At 41.4% G+C, this 19,228-nt stretch overlaps 1 protein-coding gene across 1 annotated transcript in view; it reads left to right on the plus strand.

The window, feature by feature from the left end:
- Positions 1–9,197: 9,197 nt before the first annotated feature.
- The window catches only part of LOC140492292 (uncharacterized), a 31,271-nt gene continuing 21,240 nt past the window's right edge, over positions 9,198–19,228 (plus strand). The window contains exons 1-2 of the mRNA XM_072591248.1: positions 9,198–9,424; positions 15,596–15,801. Coding sequence (XP_072447349.1) covers positions 9,198–9,424; positions 15,596–15,801 — 433 coding nt within the window. The remainder of the gene's footprint in view (positions 9,425–15,595; positions 15,802–19,228) is intronic.

Genomic DNA, 19,228 nt, shown 5'->3' on the forward strand with positions numbered 1-19,228 from the left:
GAGCCAAGCATCTGCCTATCTGACAACAGCTGAACCTAGGAACAGGTAGCTTATCAGCCCTGACCTAAATACTTTATTATGAAAATCATTACATTGTTATTATAAAAGTTGGCTTAAAGTCTTTGTCTTTCATGTGATTTTAATAATTCTATCATAGCAATGTTAAAATTATGTTTTATTTGCTAATTCATGTTACCGTTCAGAAAGTTCACAAGATAAGGATAAAACAATGTTGGATATTGATATTATCAATGATGTGCCAGCAGAGACTACTGAACAAGTGAGTAAACTTTTTTTTTTGCTAACGAGCAAAACATTGAATATTTTATGTAAACATGATTTGGCACATTAATTATAGTTTGTGTATATCACATAGAGTCATAGAAATGTACAGCACGGAAACAGACCCTTCGGTCCAACCCATCCATGCAACCAGATATCCCAAACCAATCTAGTCCCACCTGCCAGCAGCCGGCTCATATCCCTCCAAACCTTTCTTATTCATTTACCCATCCAAATGCCTCTTAAATGTTGCAATTGTACCAGCCTCCACCACATCCTCTGGCAGCTCATTCCATACACGAACCACCCTCTGCGTGAAAAAGTTGCCCCTTAGGTCTCTTTTATATCTTTCCCCTCTCAGCCTAAACCTATGCCCTCTAGTTCTGGACTCCCCGACCCCAGGGAAAAGACTTTGTCTATTTATCCTATCCATGCCCCTCATAATTTTGTAAACCTCTATAACGTCACCCTTCAGCCTCCGACGCTTCAGGGAAAACAGCCCCAGCCTGTTCAGCCTCTCCCTGTAGCTCAGATCCTTCCACCCTGGCAACATCCTTGTAAATCTTTTCTGAACCCTTTCAAGTTTCACAACATCTTTCCGATAGGAAGGAGACCAGAATTGCACGAAATATTCCAACAGTGGCCTAACCAATGTACTGTACAGCCACAACATGACCTCCCAACTCCTGTACTCAATACTCTGACCAATAAAGGAAAGCATACCACATGTCTTCTTCACTATTCTATGTACCTACGACTCCACTTTCAAGGAGCTATGAACCTGCACTCCAAAGTCTCTTTGTTCAGCAACACTCCCTAGGACCTTACCATTAAGTGTATAAGTCCTGCTAAGATTTGCTTTCCCAAAATGCAGCACCTCGCATTTATCTAAATTAAACTCCATCTGCCACTTCTCAGCCCATTGGTCCATCTGGTCCAGATCCTGTTGTAATCTGAAGTAACCCTCTTCGCTGTCCACTACACCTACAATTTTGGTGTCATCAGCAAACTTACTAACTGAACCTCTTATGCTCACATCCAAATCATTTATGTAAATAACAAAAAGTAGAGGGCCCAGTACCGATCCTTGTGGCACTCCACTGGTCACAGGCCTCCAGTCTGAAAAACGACCTTCCACCACCACCCTCTGTCTTCTACCTTTGAGTCAGTTCTGTATCCAAATGGCTAGTTCTCCCTGTGTTCCATGAGATCTAACCTTGCTAACCAGTTTATAATGGGGAACCTTGTTGAAAGCCTTACTGAAGTCCATATAGGTCACGTCCACCACTCTGCCCTTATCAATCCTCTTCGTTACTTCTTCAAAAAACACAATCAAGTTTGTAAGACATGATTTCCCACACACAAAGCCTTGTTGACTATCCCGAATCAGTCCTTGCTTTTCTAAATACATGTACATCCTGTCCCTCAGGATTCCCTCCAACAACTTGCCCACCACCGAGGTCAGGCTGACTGGTCTATAGTTCCCTGACTTGTCCTTACCACCCTTCTTAAACAGTAGCACCATGTTAGCCAACCTTCAGTCCTCCTGCACCTCACCTCATTGATGATACAAATCTCTCAGCAAAAGGCCCAGCAATCACTTCTCTAGCTTCCCACAGAGTTTTCGGGTACACCTGATCAGGTCCTGGGGATTTATCCACTTATATGTGTTTCAGATTCTAACTGATCTTGTCGTCATGGGGTAGGCAATGTAGTAGCTGTAAATGACCTCTTCATAAGGACAAAGGCTAAATTACAACTTCCTGCTGACCCTCCCAGAAACTGAAAGTATGCTGGAGGCGGAAACATGCCAGTAGACTGGTAAAGCGACTGGTAGGGAGAAATTGGCAGTGTGGCCAACTCTGTCCTTGTCTTCACTACCTTATTAAAAGTTGTACCAGAGTGCATAAGTGATGACAAATGCTACTTGTTTTCTTGCTAGACATTAAATGGCCTTACCTTCTGTGTGGTAATGTTTTTGTTGTGACAATTTTAACGTAACCCACCAGTTACAAAGTCTACAGGACAAGGTGGAACTATGATTTTACACCTTGCTCAGTATTACTTATTGACCTCAGTGGAGACTAAAATAAGCCATAAAATCCCTACAGTGTGGGAGCAGGCCATCTGGCTTGTCGAGTTCACACTGATATTCTGAAGAGCATCCCATCCAGACTCACCACTATCCACATAACCTCATATTTCCCATGGCTAATCCACCTAGCTTGCACATCCCTGAACACTATGGGCAATTTAGCATGATCGGTCCACCTAGCCTGCACATCTTTGGACTGTAGGAGGAAACTGAAGTACCTGGAGGAAACCCACACAGACATGGGGAAAGCATTCAGATATCACACGGAGGGTCACTAGAGGGTGGAATTGAACCCAGGTCACTGGTGTGTGCGACAGCATTGCTAACCACTGAGCCACGATGCTGCTTGTCACTAGGATTCGTACTCTGATAAATTGAGTTATTTACAAATACTAATAGAGTTATATTTGTATAAGCAAGGAACACAGGTCTGTCTAGTTGACCTTTCCAAGCTGTTTCTTTGTCATGATTTTGTAACAGTAATTTCTTAAAAATCAATTTCATTCACGTAACTAACGTGAATTCATCTTTTCTTTTTAACTCTTCTATAATTTTCTCTTCCAGCAACCCTTAAAGCCACCATAAATATCTCTGCCTTCATTGTTTCCTGCTTTTGGGATGCTGTTTCAGACTACCTTTTCAATTAATCTGTGGCCACTTGCCCTTTTATCTCCTTGTGTAGCTGTGTTAAATTTTGTTTGCTAAAGTTCTGAGAGGCATTGGGGTCTTTTACTTTGTAAAAACATGAGTAAGTTCATGTTGTAGAACTAGTAAGGTCATCTGTTGATACCTTCATCTGTTCTGCACTATGAATCAGGTACCCATTAAGCACTCAGCAGTGGTTGAACTCTCAATGGTTAACTTCAACTATCTGATCTCTTCAAATAGGTTAGGGTGGAAACCAAACATTTTACTCAATCTCATCAGTTTCCTGACTTTCTGGACAAATCAGGTTTGCCTTCATTGAGTGAGGTGTAAAATCACCGTCCACTTGATTCCATGTATTTTTCACTAGGGGATTTAAGTTAAAATTGTCTCCGTGGTCTTTATCATCAAACAAACTGATTGTTAATTTTTCTTAGATAATTTCTGAAGAAGAAGACTCTCCAGAAATAAATCTACTTACAGGCGCTGTTATTACCCCAGGCATGTCAACAAAAAAGAGGGGAGTATCGTTATCTAAAGATATGTCAGAAATAGACTGCACAATACAGAATGTGCCATCAGTACTCTCAAGACAAACATCTTCATTGGGTTCTGGTGACTCGTCCATGGTGGAAACCTTGATATCAAATACATTGCCACCTGAAGCAGAAATGGCTGAACGACAAATGCAGGGCTCATTGACTCAAAGCATTATCTCATCCCAGGAAGAGAATTTAGTTGCACAAGGCATTGTTAATGAGAAAACAAATTCACATTCAAGAGACAGTGAGTTAACGCTCACAGATTTGTTGAGGCCACTGAGCAATGAATCTATGACTAATGCATTTACACCAATGAATATGTCACCTTTAATGGATTCTGAGATTGCACTGAATGATGGTTCAGCAACAGTTGAACCATTGGCAGAAAGAAAGGATGCATTGCCTGTAGATTTGTTGGCAGCACTGAACAAAATGCCATTAATGGTGTCAGTTACACCAGTCATTCAGGCATTATCATCAGCAAATGGCAAATCAGCAATTGATGCTGGCATTCAAGACAACCTAGGACTCAAGACTGGAACAGTTACACTGCATGATAATGATACACAAGATGATGATGACCTCACACAAATAACACATTGTGAACCGGACTCTCAGACTTCGAGGAAAACTGATCAGCTGGAACAGACAAGTATTGAGGTACATTTTTAAAATCACATACCATTGAAACTAAAAGAAACCAATTATTATAATGGAATTCTCTTTGTCAGCATTAATCATTGTAAAATCCCATCTCAACTAGTCAACATTTTGCTAAAGTCCAGGACTGGTGAAGTCTGATATCATTTCCAATTTTGCTAATCCAATTGAATACTGTTAAATGCTAGATGCTCGAAACAGTACCTTTGCTGGAAAGACTTTAGACTCATTTGCTGGAGTCAGAGTCAAAGATTCCTTCAAATTGTGACCCTTCTGTTTAGCTCAAGAAAATTGTGAAGTGAGACAAATGAATCGTTCTACTTATTTCTTATGCTCAAAAATCAGCTTGGGGGGAGAGCACAGATAGCAGTGCCGTTAGAAGTTGTAATTCAGACCCGCCAAGTATGAATTCAGTAAGTGAGTCCAAATCTATTCTGAGCATCCAGCAATGAATTACAAGAATAGCATTCTGTTTTCTTTAAATGCAGATTTTTAACATTTGTTCATGGGTTGTGATCTTGCTGGCTAGGCTGGCATTTATTGCCTTCCCTAATTTTCTTTGAACAGGTGGTGGTGAACACTTTGAACCACTGCAGCACACGTACACCCATAGTGCTTTTATTTTTATTTATTCATTCTTGGGATGTGGATGTTACTGCCTATGCCAGCATTTATTCCCATCCCCAATCGTCCTTGACAAGGTGGTGGTGAGCTGCCTTCTACAATCTACTACAATCCATGTAGTGTAGGTACATCTCTCGTGCTGTTAGGAAAGGAGTTATAAGATTTTGACCCAGCAAGCATGAAGGAACAAGATAATTCCAAGTCAAGTGGCCTTCAACGTGGAGCAGAACTTGCAGATGGTGGTGTTTTTATGTATCTGCTGCCTTTGTCCACCTAGATATTAGAGGCTCTGAGATTGGCAGATACAGTTGAGGAACCTTGGTAAGTTGCTGCACTGCAGCTTGTAAATGGTATAGTACAGCCATTGTGCCTCGGTGCTGGATGGAGTGTCAACCAAGTAGGCTGCTTTGTCACTTCACCTCTTGAGTTCATTTCCTTTGTCAATATTTGAACTAGGGCTGTAATGAACTCAGGAGCAGAGTAGCCCTTGGAGAATCTAAACTGAGCATCATTGAGTATGTTATTGCTGAGTAAGTTCTGCTTGATATTATGTTCAATGATCTTGTCATCACTTTTCTGAAGATTGGGAATAGACTGAAGCTGTGGTAATTAGCTTTGTGAAGAAGGCATACCTGGCAATCTAGATGTCAGCATGTACCGGAACAGCTAGGTCAGGTTGGATTAGTTCTGGAATACACAACTTTAATATTGTTGCCGGAATGTTTTCCAACCCCATAGCAGTATCCAGTATTGTCAGTGGCTTCTTGATGTCACGTCGAGTGAATTGAATTGGCTAAAGACTGGCATCTGTGATACTGGGTCCTCAGGACAAGTCTGAAATAAAATTGCCCACTTGGAACATAGAGCTGAAGATAGCTGCAAATTCTTCAGCCTTATCTTTTGAACTGATGTGCTGCGCTCCCACATTATTGAGGATGGGAATATTTGTGGAACGTTCTCCTTCTGTTAGTTGTTTAATTGCCCACCGCCGTTCATGACTGTATGAGGAAGACTGCAGAGTTTAAAAATGATCCGTTGGCTTTGCTTTGTCAATCACATTCAGTTTCTAATATTTGGCATGCAAATAGTCCTGTGTCATAACTTCACCAGATTGACACCTCATTTTTAGGTATGTCCAATCCTACTTTTGGTATGTTTTCCTGCATTGTTCATTGAACAGGACTGATCCCATAACTTGATGGTCAGGTTGGGTGCAAAATTTGCTGGGCCATGATATTACAGATTGGAGTTGAATACATTTCTGTTACTGCCAACGGGCCTCAGTCCATCATGGATTCTGAGCTTCAGTTGCTAGATTTGTTTGAAATTTATCCCGTTTAGAATGGTGATGCTGGAGGGTAGCGTCAGTGTGAAGATGAAACTTTGTCTCCACAGGAATAATCACCACCTACAGTAGATGTAATCTAGCAGTTATATCCTTCAGAACTTGGCCAGTTTAGTCAAAGGTGGTGCTACTAAGCTACTCTTGGTGTCGAATATTGAAGGTCCCACTTGGAACACTCTCTGTGCTCTTGTCACCTCAGAACCTCTTCCAGTTGATGTTCAACATATTCCCATGTTGAGTGGCAACTTCCTAACTATTTCTGATCCTGGATGTTGTGAAGTTGTTGGCACTGCTGCCAACAAATTAATGATGCCCACAAGAAATTTGGTTTGGAGCCTGGCAGGATGATCAGACTGATCATCAGGTTGAATCCTACCACATTTCCAGTGGCACCACTAGACTGATTACTGTCGAGTACTTACCTCAAACTGTAAACAAGCACACATGCCATCAGTGTATTTTCATCCTTAAAACTCAAAAAAACAAAAAATAAATACATAATCATGGACAAACATGTTTACATAGAATTGTGTAGAATTTACAGTACAGAAATAGGTCATTTGGTCCAGTTGGTCGCTGATGACATTTATGCTCCATATGAGCCTTCTCCTATCCCACTTTATCTCAAGATGCAACAAACATATTAGTACATATGAATTAGGAGCAAACGTAAGCCAGTCAGCCCCACAAGGTAAAAACAATAACTGCAGATGCTGGAAACCAAATTCTGGATTTGTGGTGCTGGAAGAGCACAGCAGTTCAGGCAGCATCCAACGAGCAGCAAAATCGACGTTTCGGGCAAAAGCCCTTCATCAGGAATAAAGCTTTATTCCTGATGAAGGGCTTTTGCCCGAAACGTCGATTTCGCTGCTCGTTGGATGCTGCCTGAACTGCTGTGCTCTTCTAGCACCATTAATCCAGAGTCAGCCCCACAAACCTGTTGTGCCATTCAGTAAGAACATAGTCACTCCTTATTCTCACCTCCTCTGATAACCTTTCAACCCCTTGCTTAACAATTCCTGATGAAGGGCTTTTGCCCAAAACGTCGATTTTCCTGATCCTCGGATGCTGCCTGACCTGCTGTGCTTTTCCAGCACCACTCTAATCTAGGCTCTGATCTCCAGCATGTGCAGTCCTCACTTTTGCCAAGAATCTATCTACCTCTGCCTTCAAAATATCCGAAGACTTGGCTTTCAGGAAGAGAATTCAAAGAATCACCAACACTCTGTGGAAAAGGATTTCTCCTCATTTCATGAATCCTCATTCTCCATCATTAATTAGGCAACCCTTTAGTTTTTAAGCAGTGACTCTAGTTCTAAATTCTCCCACAGAAGGAAACATCCTTTCTACATCCACCCTGTCAAGAACCTCAGGAACATATATGTTTAAATCAAACCACCTCCTAATTTTCTAAATTCCTGCTGATACATGCCAAGCCTTTCCAACTTTTCCTTGTAAGATAATACACCTACACCATAGTCTAGCAAACCTTATTTTAAAAGTTTCCAATACGTTTGCTCATTGACACTCAAATTGGGTCACCTGGCTGCTGACTTCAAAACAGTCTTGGTTCAAGCATGGACAAAAGTGCTGAAGTAAAAGTGACAGTCTCTGATATCAACGCAGCATTTGACCAAGTATGGCATCAAGGATCTCGAGCAAAACAGTGTCAGTACGAATTGGGTAAACTCTCTGCTGGTTGTCATACCTAGTCCAAAAAAGGAGGGTTGTAGTTGTTGGAGATCAATGATCTCAGCATCAGGACATCTCTGCATGAGTTCCTCAGGTCCTTGGCCCAATCATCTTTAGCTGCTTCAATCTTCTCCCCTTCATGAGGTTAGACGGGGGGATGTTTACTGATGATAGTGATGCAATCTTATCCATATGCAGTAAGATCTGGACTACATCCAGATTTGGGCTGATAAGTGTCAAGTAATATTTCTGCCACACATGTGCCAGGGACTGACCATCTCCAACAAGAAAGTACCTTAGTATTGCCTTCTTAATGTTCAGTGACATTACAGTCACTGAATTCTCCCATTCTCAATATCCTAGGGATTACCATTGACCAGACTCTGAACTGTACTGGCCATATAAATACTATGGTAAGCCAGAGGCTAGGAATTAGTAGCAAGTAACTCATCTCAGGACTCCCCAAAACCTGTTCACCATTTACAAGGCACATATCAGGAATGTAATGGAAAACTCTCCACTTGTCTGGAGTGGGTATAGCTCCAATAAAGCTCGAATCTTTACACCAAGCAGAATAAAGCAGCCTGCTTGATTGGCACTGGATCCACCACCCTCAACATTTACTCTCTTCACCACTGACACACCATGGTAACAGTGTGTACAACATACAAGATGTTCTCCAATAACTCATCAAGGCTCCTCTGATAGCATCTTCCAAACCTTCAATTATTTCACCCAGAAGGACAAGAGTAGCAACTGTGTTGGAATAGAATTGTCTGCAGGTTCCCTTCAAGTCCCACAACATTATGTCTTAGAAATAGATCAATATTCTTTAACTGTAAAAATCCTGGAGCTCTCTCCCCTGGAACACTGCTGATGTTGCTACACCCCAAGCACTGTGGCAGTTTAGGGTGGCAACTTCAGTTTTGATGGCTAGGAAGGGTATTTTACATTGAGAACATATTAAGGTGATGGCACCCTTTGTAGGTGTGGAATTGCAAAAGGAAATTAAGTTCAAGGAAATCTTTGTTCTTTTATTTCTCTACAGTTTTCAAATAAGAGTGAAACTGAGGTGAATACTTCTAAATGTGAGACCATAGACAAGTTAGCGAAAGAGCCAATTCTCCATACAACAGACACAGACTTAACAACCTCTTCCCAACAAGATAACGTAGCTGGTTCTATTACCCTTCAGAAATCATCTCGGAAAAGAGCTTTAATTGACTTTACCTGTCCCTGCTGTGAGCTTTCTGCTTCTAGAATACAAAACCTTGATTTTAACGATGGATCAGCAGGTAAAAAGAGAAAAACAATGTCTCCTATACATGAAGATCTCTCAAAACCGCAAAGCTCAGGAACAACTTACAAGAATAATTTAACATCCAATGGCCAACAAGCAGCTTGCAATGAAGTATCACATTCTATCAACAGACCAAACCCTAAAACTAGTGTTAACATTGTTGTTCAGCCTCTGAATCATCAAAGACAGTCCAGGCAAATCTTGAATTGTGTTCGAGGTTGCACAAATACCAGGAACAGGTAAGTGTGATACACATATGTGGATTTTTTCTGTGTTACGAAAGTGCTTAATGATTAACTTGTCAGTTTTTCTGCAGCCAAGGTGTTTCTTTTAAGGAGAGAGCCGTTCCAGAGTAATGGGGTTTTGTTTGCATTGGGAAAGTTTACAAGCAAATGCAGTAAACTTTTACACATTAGGCTTTTTGTGTGCAGGATTCAAAAACACCTGACAAAAGTATAATCCCATTATAGTACTGAACACCAGAGAGGATTCCCTTCTGTTTCACACCTTTCGGACTTAATTTAACTCACTTGAAAACCTGATAGCCTCTTCCCCGAGGTTGTTTCTTTCCTCTTTAGATTAGGGGAAACACCCTTAGCTTGAGGAAAATGTTTGAGTTTTGGTTTGGCAGTTTTGCAGAAGTCCTGGTTGAAGTTGGATGTGTAAACAGTTGCCTCTAAAGAAAGGCAACTGTTAATAATCTGTTTACATACTGATAAAAAATTACTGCAGTATATGTGGTTTAGTTTGGAAGTTACAGACCAGAAGTATTTGGTTACAAAGCTGGAGGAGTTATTTGAAGAAGGGCTTATGCCTGAAACGTCGATTCTCCTGTTCCTTGGATGCTACCTGACCTGCTGTGCTTTTCCAGCAACACATTTTCGACTCTAGGGAAAGCTCAGCCTTACGTATACACAGGTAATCTGCCCACAGTTCTCTGTGCCAAGGAGTTTCAAAGGTCCACAACCCTTTGACAGAGAAAATTTTTCCTCATCTTAGTCTTAAAATGGTGCCCCTGAATCCTGAGACCATGCCCTCTGATCCTGGACTCTCACATGAGGGGAAACATCCTCTCAACATTTATCTGTCAAGCTCCTTAAGAATCCTGCATGTTTCAATAGGATCACCTGTCATTTCTTCGAAACTCTAGTGAGTAGAGTCCCAATTTGTTTAGCCTTTGCTCCACGTTGGGGGAACGTCCTAGTGAACCTTTTGCCACTGATGAAGTAATATCTTCTCTTAAATAAGGGAACCAAAACTGCTGACAGTACTCTAAATTTGATCTCACTAGCATCTTGTAGTTTTGCATAAGATTGTTCTTATTCCTATCCTATATCCCTATTCTTATACTCCAACATCCTTGAAATAAATCCACCATTCCATTATCCTTCCTGATTACCTGCTGCATCTATGTGCTAGCTTTCGGTGTTTCATGCACAAGCACTCCCCACCACACCCCACCCTGGTCCCTTTTGTTGCAGCTTTCATTGAAATAATACTGTTCTTCTGCTCTCCATTCCAAAATTAACAACGTTTATTTTCCCACATGATATTCCATTTGCTTTTTACCCACTTAGAACATAGAACATAGAACAGTACAGCACAGCCCTTCAGCCCTTCAGCCCATGATTTTGTGCCGACCACTGATCCTCATGTATGCACCCTCAAATTTCTGTGACCATATGCATGTCCAGTAGTCTCTTAAATGTCCCCAATGATCTTGCTTCCACAACTGCTGCTGGCAACTCATTCCATGCTCTCACAACTCTCTGTGTAAAGAACCCACCTCTGACATTCCCTCTAAACTTTCCTCCAACCAGCTTAAAACTATGACCCCTGGTGTTAGTCATTTCTGCCCTGGGAAATAGTCTCTGGCTATCGACTCTATCTATGCCTCTCATTATCTTGTATACCCTCTCCTCCTCCTTTTCTCCAATGAAAAAAGTCCGAGCTCAGTCAACCTCTCTTCATAAGATAAGCCCTCCAGTCCAGGCAGCATCCTGGTAAACCTCTTCTGAACCCTCTCCAAAGCATCCACATCTTTCCTATAATAGGGCGACCAGAACTGGACGCAGTATTCCCAGTGCGGTCTAACCAAAATTTTGTAGAGCTGCAACAAGATCTCACAACTCTTAAACTCTTAAACTCTTAAACTCAATCCCCCTGTTAATGAAAGCCAAAACACCATATGCTTTCTTAACAACCCTGTCCACTTGGGTGGTCATTTTAAGGGATCTATGTACCTGCACACCAGATCCCTCTGTTCCTCCACACTGCCAAGAATCCTATCCTTAATCCTGTACTCAGCTTTCAAATTCAACCTTCCAAAATGCATCACCTTGCATTTATCCAGGTTGAACTCCATCTGCCACCTCACAGCCCATCTCTGCATCCTGTCAATGTCCCGCTGCAGCCTACAACAGTCCTCTATACTGTCAACAACACCTCCAACCTTTGTATCGTCTGCAAACTTGCTGACCCATCCTTCAATCCCCTCATCCAAGTCATGAATAAAAATTACAAACAGTAGAGGCCCAAGGACAGAGCCCTGTGGAACACCACAGACTTCCAGGCAGAATATTTTCCTTCTACTACCACTCGCTGTCTTCTGTTGGCCAGACACTTCTGTATCCAGACAGCTAAGTTTCCCTGTATCCCATTCCTCCTGACCTTCTGAATGAGCCTACCATGGGGAACCTTATCAAATGCCTTGCTGAAGTCCATATACAGCACATCCACAGCTTGACACTCATCAACTTTTCTAGTCACATCCTCAAGAACTCAATAAGGTTTGTGAGGCATGACCTGCCCTCACAAAGCCGTGTTGACTGCATTTAATCAAGCCATGATCTTCCAGATGGTCATAAATCCTATCCCTCAGAGTCCTTTCTAACACCTTGCAGACGACAGACGTGAGACTTACTAGTCTGTAATTGCCGGGGATTTCCCTATTTCCTTTCTTGAAGAGAGGAATTACATTTGCCTCTCTCCAGTCCTCAGGTATGACTCCAGTGGAGAGCAAGGATGCAAAGATCTTGGCAAGTGGCGAAGCAATTGCATTTCTCGTTTCCCAAACCAGCCGAGGACAAATCTGGTCCGGGCCTGGCGACTTGTCAATCTTAATGTTTGACAAAATTTTCAGCACATCAGCTTCCTCTATCTCTATCCATTCCAGCATGCACACATGCTCTTCAAAGGTTTAATTCACTACAAAGTTCATTTCTTTCGTAAAGACAGAAGCAAAAAACTCATTTAGAGCTTTCCCCTTCCTCCTCAGACTCTACATACAAATTCCCTATGCTATCCCTGATCGGCCCTACTCTTTCTTTTACCATTCACTTATTCCTCACATAAGTGTAAAATGGCTTTATGTTCTCCCTAATCTGTTCTGCCAAGCTTTTCTCGTGCCCCCTCCTGGCTCTCCTCAGACCATTTTTGAGCTCCTTCCTCGCCTGCCTGTAATCCTGTAGAGCTGAGCTTGACCCTAGCTTCCTCCACCTTATGTAAGCTACCTTTTTCCTTTTGATGAGAAGCTCCACCACTCTCGTCATCCAAGGTTCCTTTATCTTACCACTTCTTGCCTGTCTCAGAGGGACATATTTCTTCATTCACTTGCAACAACTGTTCCTTAAACAGTCTCCACATGTCTATGGTGCCTTTACCATGGAACAATTGCTCCCAATCCATGCTTCCTAATCATGTCTAGTCGCATCATAGTTTAGTCTTCCCCAATTAAATATCCTCCCATTTTGCCTAATCCTATCCTTCTCCATAGCTATGTAACTACTTACTGATTCTATCAATACCTCTCTGTAAATATTTGTATCCCTCTCAGGAATTGCCTTTCCACCTATTTTTGTGATGCCTGTAAATTTGGCTACAGTATATTCACTTCCTTTCTCCAAGTCATTAATATATATTGTACAAAGTTATGGTGCCGACGCTGATTCCTGTGGAAACTCAATGGTCACAGATCGTCCGCCTGAGAAATAACCCTTGCTGTTATCTCCACTTGCTGTTTCCTGCCCAATAACCAATTCTATGCCAATATAATACCTCTGACACCATGGATTCTTATTTTATGACTTAACCTTTTGTGATGTACCTTGTTGAACACCTTCTGGAAATTCAAATATGGAACATCTACTGGTTCGCCTCCATCCATTCTGGTTGAGACTTCTTCAGAGTTAATTTCCCTTTCGTGAAGCCAAACAGTAATAAAACAAATGGTGGTGGTAAAGATTGAAGGAGTGTTAATTATTTGAGAATGAGAGGGATTGCTTATGTGAATGAATTATACTAAGTTGCTCCTGTTCTTTCTTATTTTTGCTGCTCTTCCTCCATCATCTGCTAAATATTTGCTGCCTTAGCTAGTAATAAGTTCTCTCATTATTGTAAATATGTGCAACATATCGTACAACCACAAGTCTGGATACATATTCCACACTTTTAAATGGTACATAATATCAAACAGGGAGATGGTTCTGGTCACTTGCTTCATCCTGGAAGACACCTATTGCATTAGCTTTAAAGACCATGGTGACTCAAGTCTTAAACACTGATTTGAGGACTTCTGTTGTAACTGTAATAGTTGATGTTGCTTGATGATAGTCTTGTTGGTGAAGTGAAGGTGACTGACATATTACCTCCTAGTGAAGTTCAATTAGTGATGTGTTCACTGAGGATTCTTCGAGAAGGATCCTATTCAGTGTTGACCTCTTCTTTCCTCTTTTGCACCAGCTCTATCCAATCTTCTTTGCTGCCTCCATTGTCCTTTAGCACTACACAATTATTACACGCACACATCTACTTGAAGATAAACAAAATAGTTCAGTTCCAGACCAAACCTAAGAGAAGTCAAAATTAAGTTACAGACGGGAGGTCACAAGCCAGATATTACGTAGATAGTAACCATCAGTCAAAAAGAACAACTCAAAAACTGTAAAGAAAATTACTGCAGATGCTAGAAATCAGAAATAGAAACAGAAAATGCTGGAAATACTCAGCTGATCTGGAAGATCAAGTTGGAGAGATCAATAGAGTTAACATTTCGGTTGTGACTTCTCATCAAACTAATAACTAAGTTGGAAGTATAAATTATAAAGTAGAGGGAGGTGCTCATACCCGAGTACTAACATCCCTGGACTAGTAGCCTTGAACCCGAGTCCAACATTCTATGGAATGACATGTAGGGAAATTTGGATTTAATATAAATTTGCAATTTAAACGTAATCTAATGATTACCATGTAACCACTGTTGATTGTTGTGAAAATCCATCTAGTACACTAATGTCCTGTTAGGGAAGGAAATCTTCTGGTGTTCATGTGCCACCAGACCCATGGTGTTTAATTCTTAGCTGCCCTCTCGCTGTAACATGACTTTTTTTTAAAAAAACACCTTTGCTAGTGCCATGAGTTGCTAAATGAGATGAAAGTGTGAAGATTCAGACACTGGTGCAAGTCAATTTCCTAAAGAAGCTTGCGTGCCTTATTCAAACATATTACATGATCCTTGGTTGTACTTTTAGAGAAGACCGATCCAACATGACAAGAAATATGATAGACCATTATTAAGTGCTCATTATGTGCTGGTAAAAGGGAGATTGTATAAATGTTGAAACAAACACATTTCAACTGTCCCAGTAGAATACGTTTCAATATTTTATTGGTAATAGTTTAAGTGACAGTAGGAATAATAGAATGAAATTACTAATTTTATATTCATTATGTGAGTTTGCATTTTCCTGGTCATTGGCTGGAATTGACAGTACTCGGTTGTAATGGAAAGGTAAAAGGAGGCAACTCACAATCTGGTGTATAGCTCCATTGCATTACACCAGCATCCCCTGTCGCTCCTCTAAGATACTCCACTGGGACTGAGCATCCCAATGCTATAGCAACCGAAGCATTTCTAACTTTTGCCTCACTTTGCTCTTCCAATGTACTTTGTGTGTCCCAGCAGGGGCACTCTTGAAGAAATCTCGCGTAAGAACCAGTACCAGGAGTGCAGAGGGCATATAGAGATCAAAGTGTGTACTGTAGCACTAATGTTTTCCAAGATTTGAAGCCTGTAGGTGATTCTCTGGCTATGGGGTCTTGATCAGAGCAAAAAATGCACATGGGCAAACTTGCCAGTGATGCTCACAACCCATGAAAAGATTAAATAAATACTTTTCATGTTTGCAGCTGCACTGTTGCTTCCTGCTCTATTTTTAAAAGTAGCTGTGATACAGGTCTTGTTTAGGGCAAGAAAAATGCCTTATCCCCCTCCACTGACAGGTGCAGATATACTTTTTAAAGCAACCAACTTACAGAGGAAAGATAATTTGGAACTGTAATATCTTCAAATATTAAAATCACATGTATAAGCATAGCAGTATTTATTGTAATAAGTTGCTCTTTTCATTCAGGGAGACAGTTTTGCTAAGAAATGCCAAAATCAAGAAAGAAAGGGAAAACATAGCTAATGTAGAATATGAAAATCCACGAAGAGCCTTACAACATGGAATGATGTCTGTAATGAATGCATGTCAGAGTTCAAGAGCTCAAAAAGAAAATGGTGAGCATCATCATGTCCGGTGCCAGGACAGAAATCTTAGGAATGAAGCAACACCTGGTGAGCATAATTTTACCTGAATGTCACTAATAGATTATCTCTTTGACCATTTATTTCTGCACCCATAAAATTGTCTGACTCTGTTCTTGTCTCCGATAATCTGCTGCTAAAACAACCAGGATCCCTTCTTTTGTTACTCCTAGACATGACTATCCAAAAGGTAAAAACAATGACTGAAGATGCTGGAAACCAGATTCTGGATTAGTGGTGCTGGAAGAGCACTTCATCAGGAATAAGGGCTTTTGCCCGAAACGTCGATTTCGAAGCTACTTGGATGCTGCCTGAACTGCTGTGCTCTTCCAGCATGACTATCCAAAAGCACTTCTTGCTGACCAACATTTTCTCTGTTAATCTCAGGACACCCAAAACATCCCAACTTGCCCCAAGTATCACAGACTCATCAATTCTGTGCTTATGGGCTATATTTGCTTCCTGGATTAGTGGTGCTGGAAGAGCACAGCAGTTCAGGCAGCATCCAAATAGCTTCGAAATCGACGTTTCGGGCAAAAGCCCTTCATCAGGAATAAAGGCAGTGAGCCTGAAGCGTGGAGAGATAAGCTAGAGGAGGGTGGGGGTGGGGAGAAAGCAGCATAGAGTACAGTGGGTGAGTGGGGGAGGGGATGAAGGTGATAGGTCAAGGAGGAGAGGGTGGAGTGGATAGGTGGAAAAGAAGATAGGCAGATAGGACAAGTCCGGGCAAGTCAAGGAGACAGTTACTGAGCTGGAAGTTTAGAACTAGGGTGAGGTGGGGGAAGGGGAAATGAGGAAACTGTTGAAGTCTACATTGATGCCCTGGGGTTGAAGTGTTCCGAGGCGGAAGATGAGGCGTTCTTCCTCCAGGTGTCTGGTGGTGAGGGAGCGGCGGTGAAGGAGGCCCAGGACCTCCATGTCCTTGGCAGAGTGGGAGGGGGAGTTGAAATGTTAGGCCACAGGGCGGTTTGGTTGATTGGTGCGGGTGTCCCGGAGATGTTCCCTAAAGCGCTCTGCGAGGAGGCGCCCAGCTATATTTGCTTCCTGTTAAGCAACATTTCCATTTTCAACTTCTCAGCCTTGTTTTCAAATTTCTCATGGTCTTGGCCCTCCCTTTCTCTGTAACCTCTGACAACTTGATGGCCTTTTGAGGTATCTGCACTTCTCCAGTTGTTTTGCACAATCCCAATTTCATTGGCTGCACCATTGGCAACTCTGCTTTCCACTGCTAAGGAATTCCCTCATTAATCCTTTATTTCCATCTCTTCTTTCGCTTTAAAGATATTTATTAAAACCTATCTGATCTTTCCTAACATTGGATTTCTGTAGAAAAGAAATTTTAAAAAACCCAATAAAGCAAATAGCTGCAGATGCTGGAAATCTTAAACAAAAACAGAAATTGCTGGAGAAACTCAGGAGGTCTGACAGCATATGTGAAGAGAAAGCAGAGTGAACATTTTGGGTCCAGTGACCATTCTGCAGAACAGATTGTAGCTAGGAAAAGGTTGGTATATATGTTAAAGATGGGGTGGAGGAAGGGGGAAGAGTAAACGACAAGTAGAGATAGAGCCCTGAGAGACACAACCACAGTTGGATAGACAAAGGATTGGGTAATGGCCAGCCTGGGAGAATCAGTAGCTGCTATTGAAGGACCCACTATTGATTTACTAATTTTAGAGCCTGAGCACCTTATCCCATGCCCTTCTCCCAACCGTCACACACCTGGCCTTGTTATCACATTGTCTATGGTAGTAGCCAATCTATTGTCAGCTACTAATGGTCCCCATTAGCAATCATGGATTCTCCCAGGCTGACCATTACGCATTCTTTTGACTCACCAATTGCTGTTCTCTCTTTCTGTTTCTCCATTTACTGTTTACTCCTCCCCCATCGCTCTACCCCACCTTTAACATATATACTGAACTTTTCCTACCTGAAAACATAAGCAGGCTGAAACATAAACTCTGCTTTCTCTCCAATAATGCTGCTGGACCTGCTGAGTTTCTCTTGCTGTTTTTGCATCTTGCTGTTTCTATAGCTCAATTTCAATTTTTACTTAACTTTTTTTATTCTACTTATTTTACTAATCAAGCTATTCAAAGTTGTTAATACATTCCTCTGGAGCAGGTGGGACTTGAGGAGTAGGGACACTGCAACTGCACCACAATAGGGCCCTTGACAATATATCTGTGAAGCGCTTTGTACCATTTAGTTATGCTAAAGGTACAAATAGTTATTACAGCATCTAAAAATCCCCACCCTCAGAATTTGATTGCATCCATTCCTTTGAAAACAAGTAGATTATTGTTCAGTAACCACTGAACTGTTCATGTATGATTTTCTATTACACTGATTGTAAACTCACTGCTGGTGCTAAATTATGCAATGCAATATCATTTAGTCCAGATTGATGAAAAAATAATATTGTAATGGATGCCATTTGAATTATTTGAAGGGAAACTTAGATTTAACTAACATATATTAAAACATAGGATCCTGTTCTTTGTAGAGAGAAAGAACATGTAGATTGCACCTGTTTGAACTTAAAAAAATAGATAGCAGACATTCTCTTGTTTGTTTCTCAGGGTAATGCATTGACTATTCACTGTCAATTTGCCTGAATAAAATTTCATAAAACTCCCTACAGTGTGGAAGCAGGCCATTCAACCCATCAAGTCCACACTATCCCTCTGAAGAGCAGCCCACACAGATCCACCCCCCGTACCTTATCCATGCATTTCCCATGGCTAATCCACCTAGCGTGTACATTTTTGGATTGTGGGAGGAAATCTACACAGACACAGGGAGAACATGCAAACTCCACACAGAGAGTCGCCTGAGGGTGGAATTGAACCTGGGTCCCTGACTCTGTGAGGCTATAGCGCTAGCCACTGTGTCACCCTAATTTAAGACTAGGCAGAAAACTGTGTGGCCCTTGCCTGCCCCAGATCAATACCAGTGAAAACAGTCATTACAGCTTGTACTGTTACTGCAATCTACTTCTTTACTTATCATTCACTAAGTTTAACACAACAGAATAAATTGCATCAGGTTACAAACAAAGCTGTCTCAGTCTCACTATTGAGGCTGAGGTATTACCCACACTGGTGAGGGATAGCTGGTCAGGCTTCAGTCACTCAGTTTGATCAGTCATTCTTCTCTGAACTCACAGCTTGGGATCTTGCTTCTGTGATGGTTGTTCCTAGGTTACATTTGCTGATGTCTTGAAAATACTTATTTTTATGTGTTTTCTCTTGAAAGTTCCAGAAAGTGTGATTCCTGACCAAGACCCATTAACTCTAAGAACTTCCATCCAACTGTTGTATCAACAAGATGCATCTGTTTCATTGTCCTCCCTTCTGACTTTAATTTAGTAGCCTTTGTAACTACAAAGGTTAAGAAGTTTTTTAGCAAACCTTATCATCAAATTGCTGCTTAATGAGCAGTATCTTGCACA

This window comes from Chiloscyllium punctatum, chromosome 2 (genome assembly GCF_047496795.1).
Source record: "Chiloscyllium punctatum isolate Juve2018m chromosome 2, sChiPun1.3, whole genome shotgun sequence".
Taxonomy (NCBI): domain Eukaryota; kingdom Metazoa; phylum Chordata; class Chondrichthyes; order Orectolobiformes; family Hemiscylliidae; genus Chiloscyllium; species Chiloscyllium punctatum.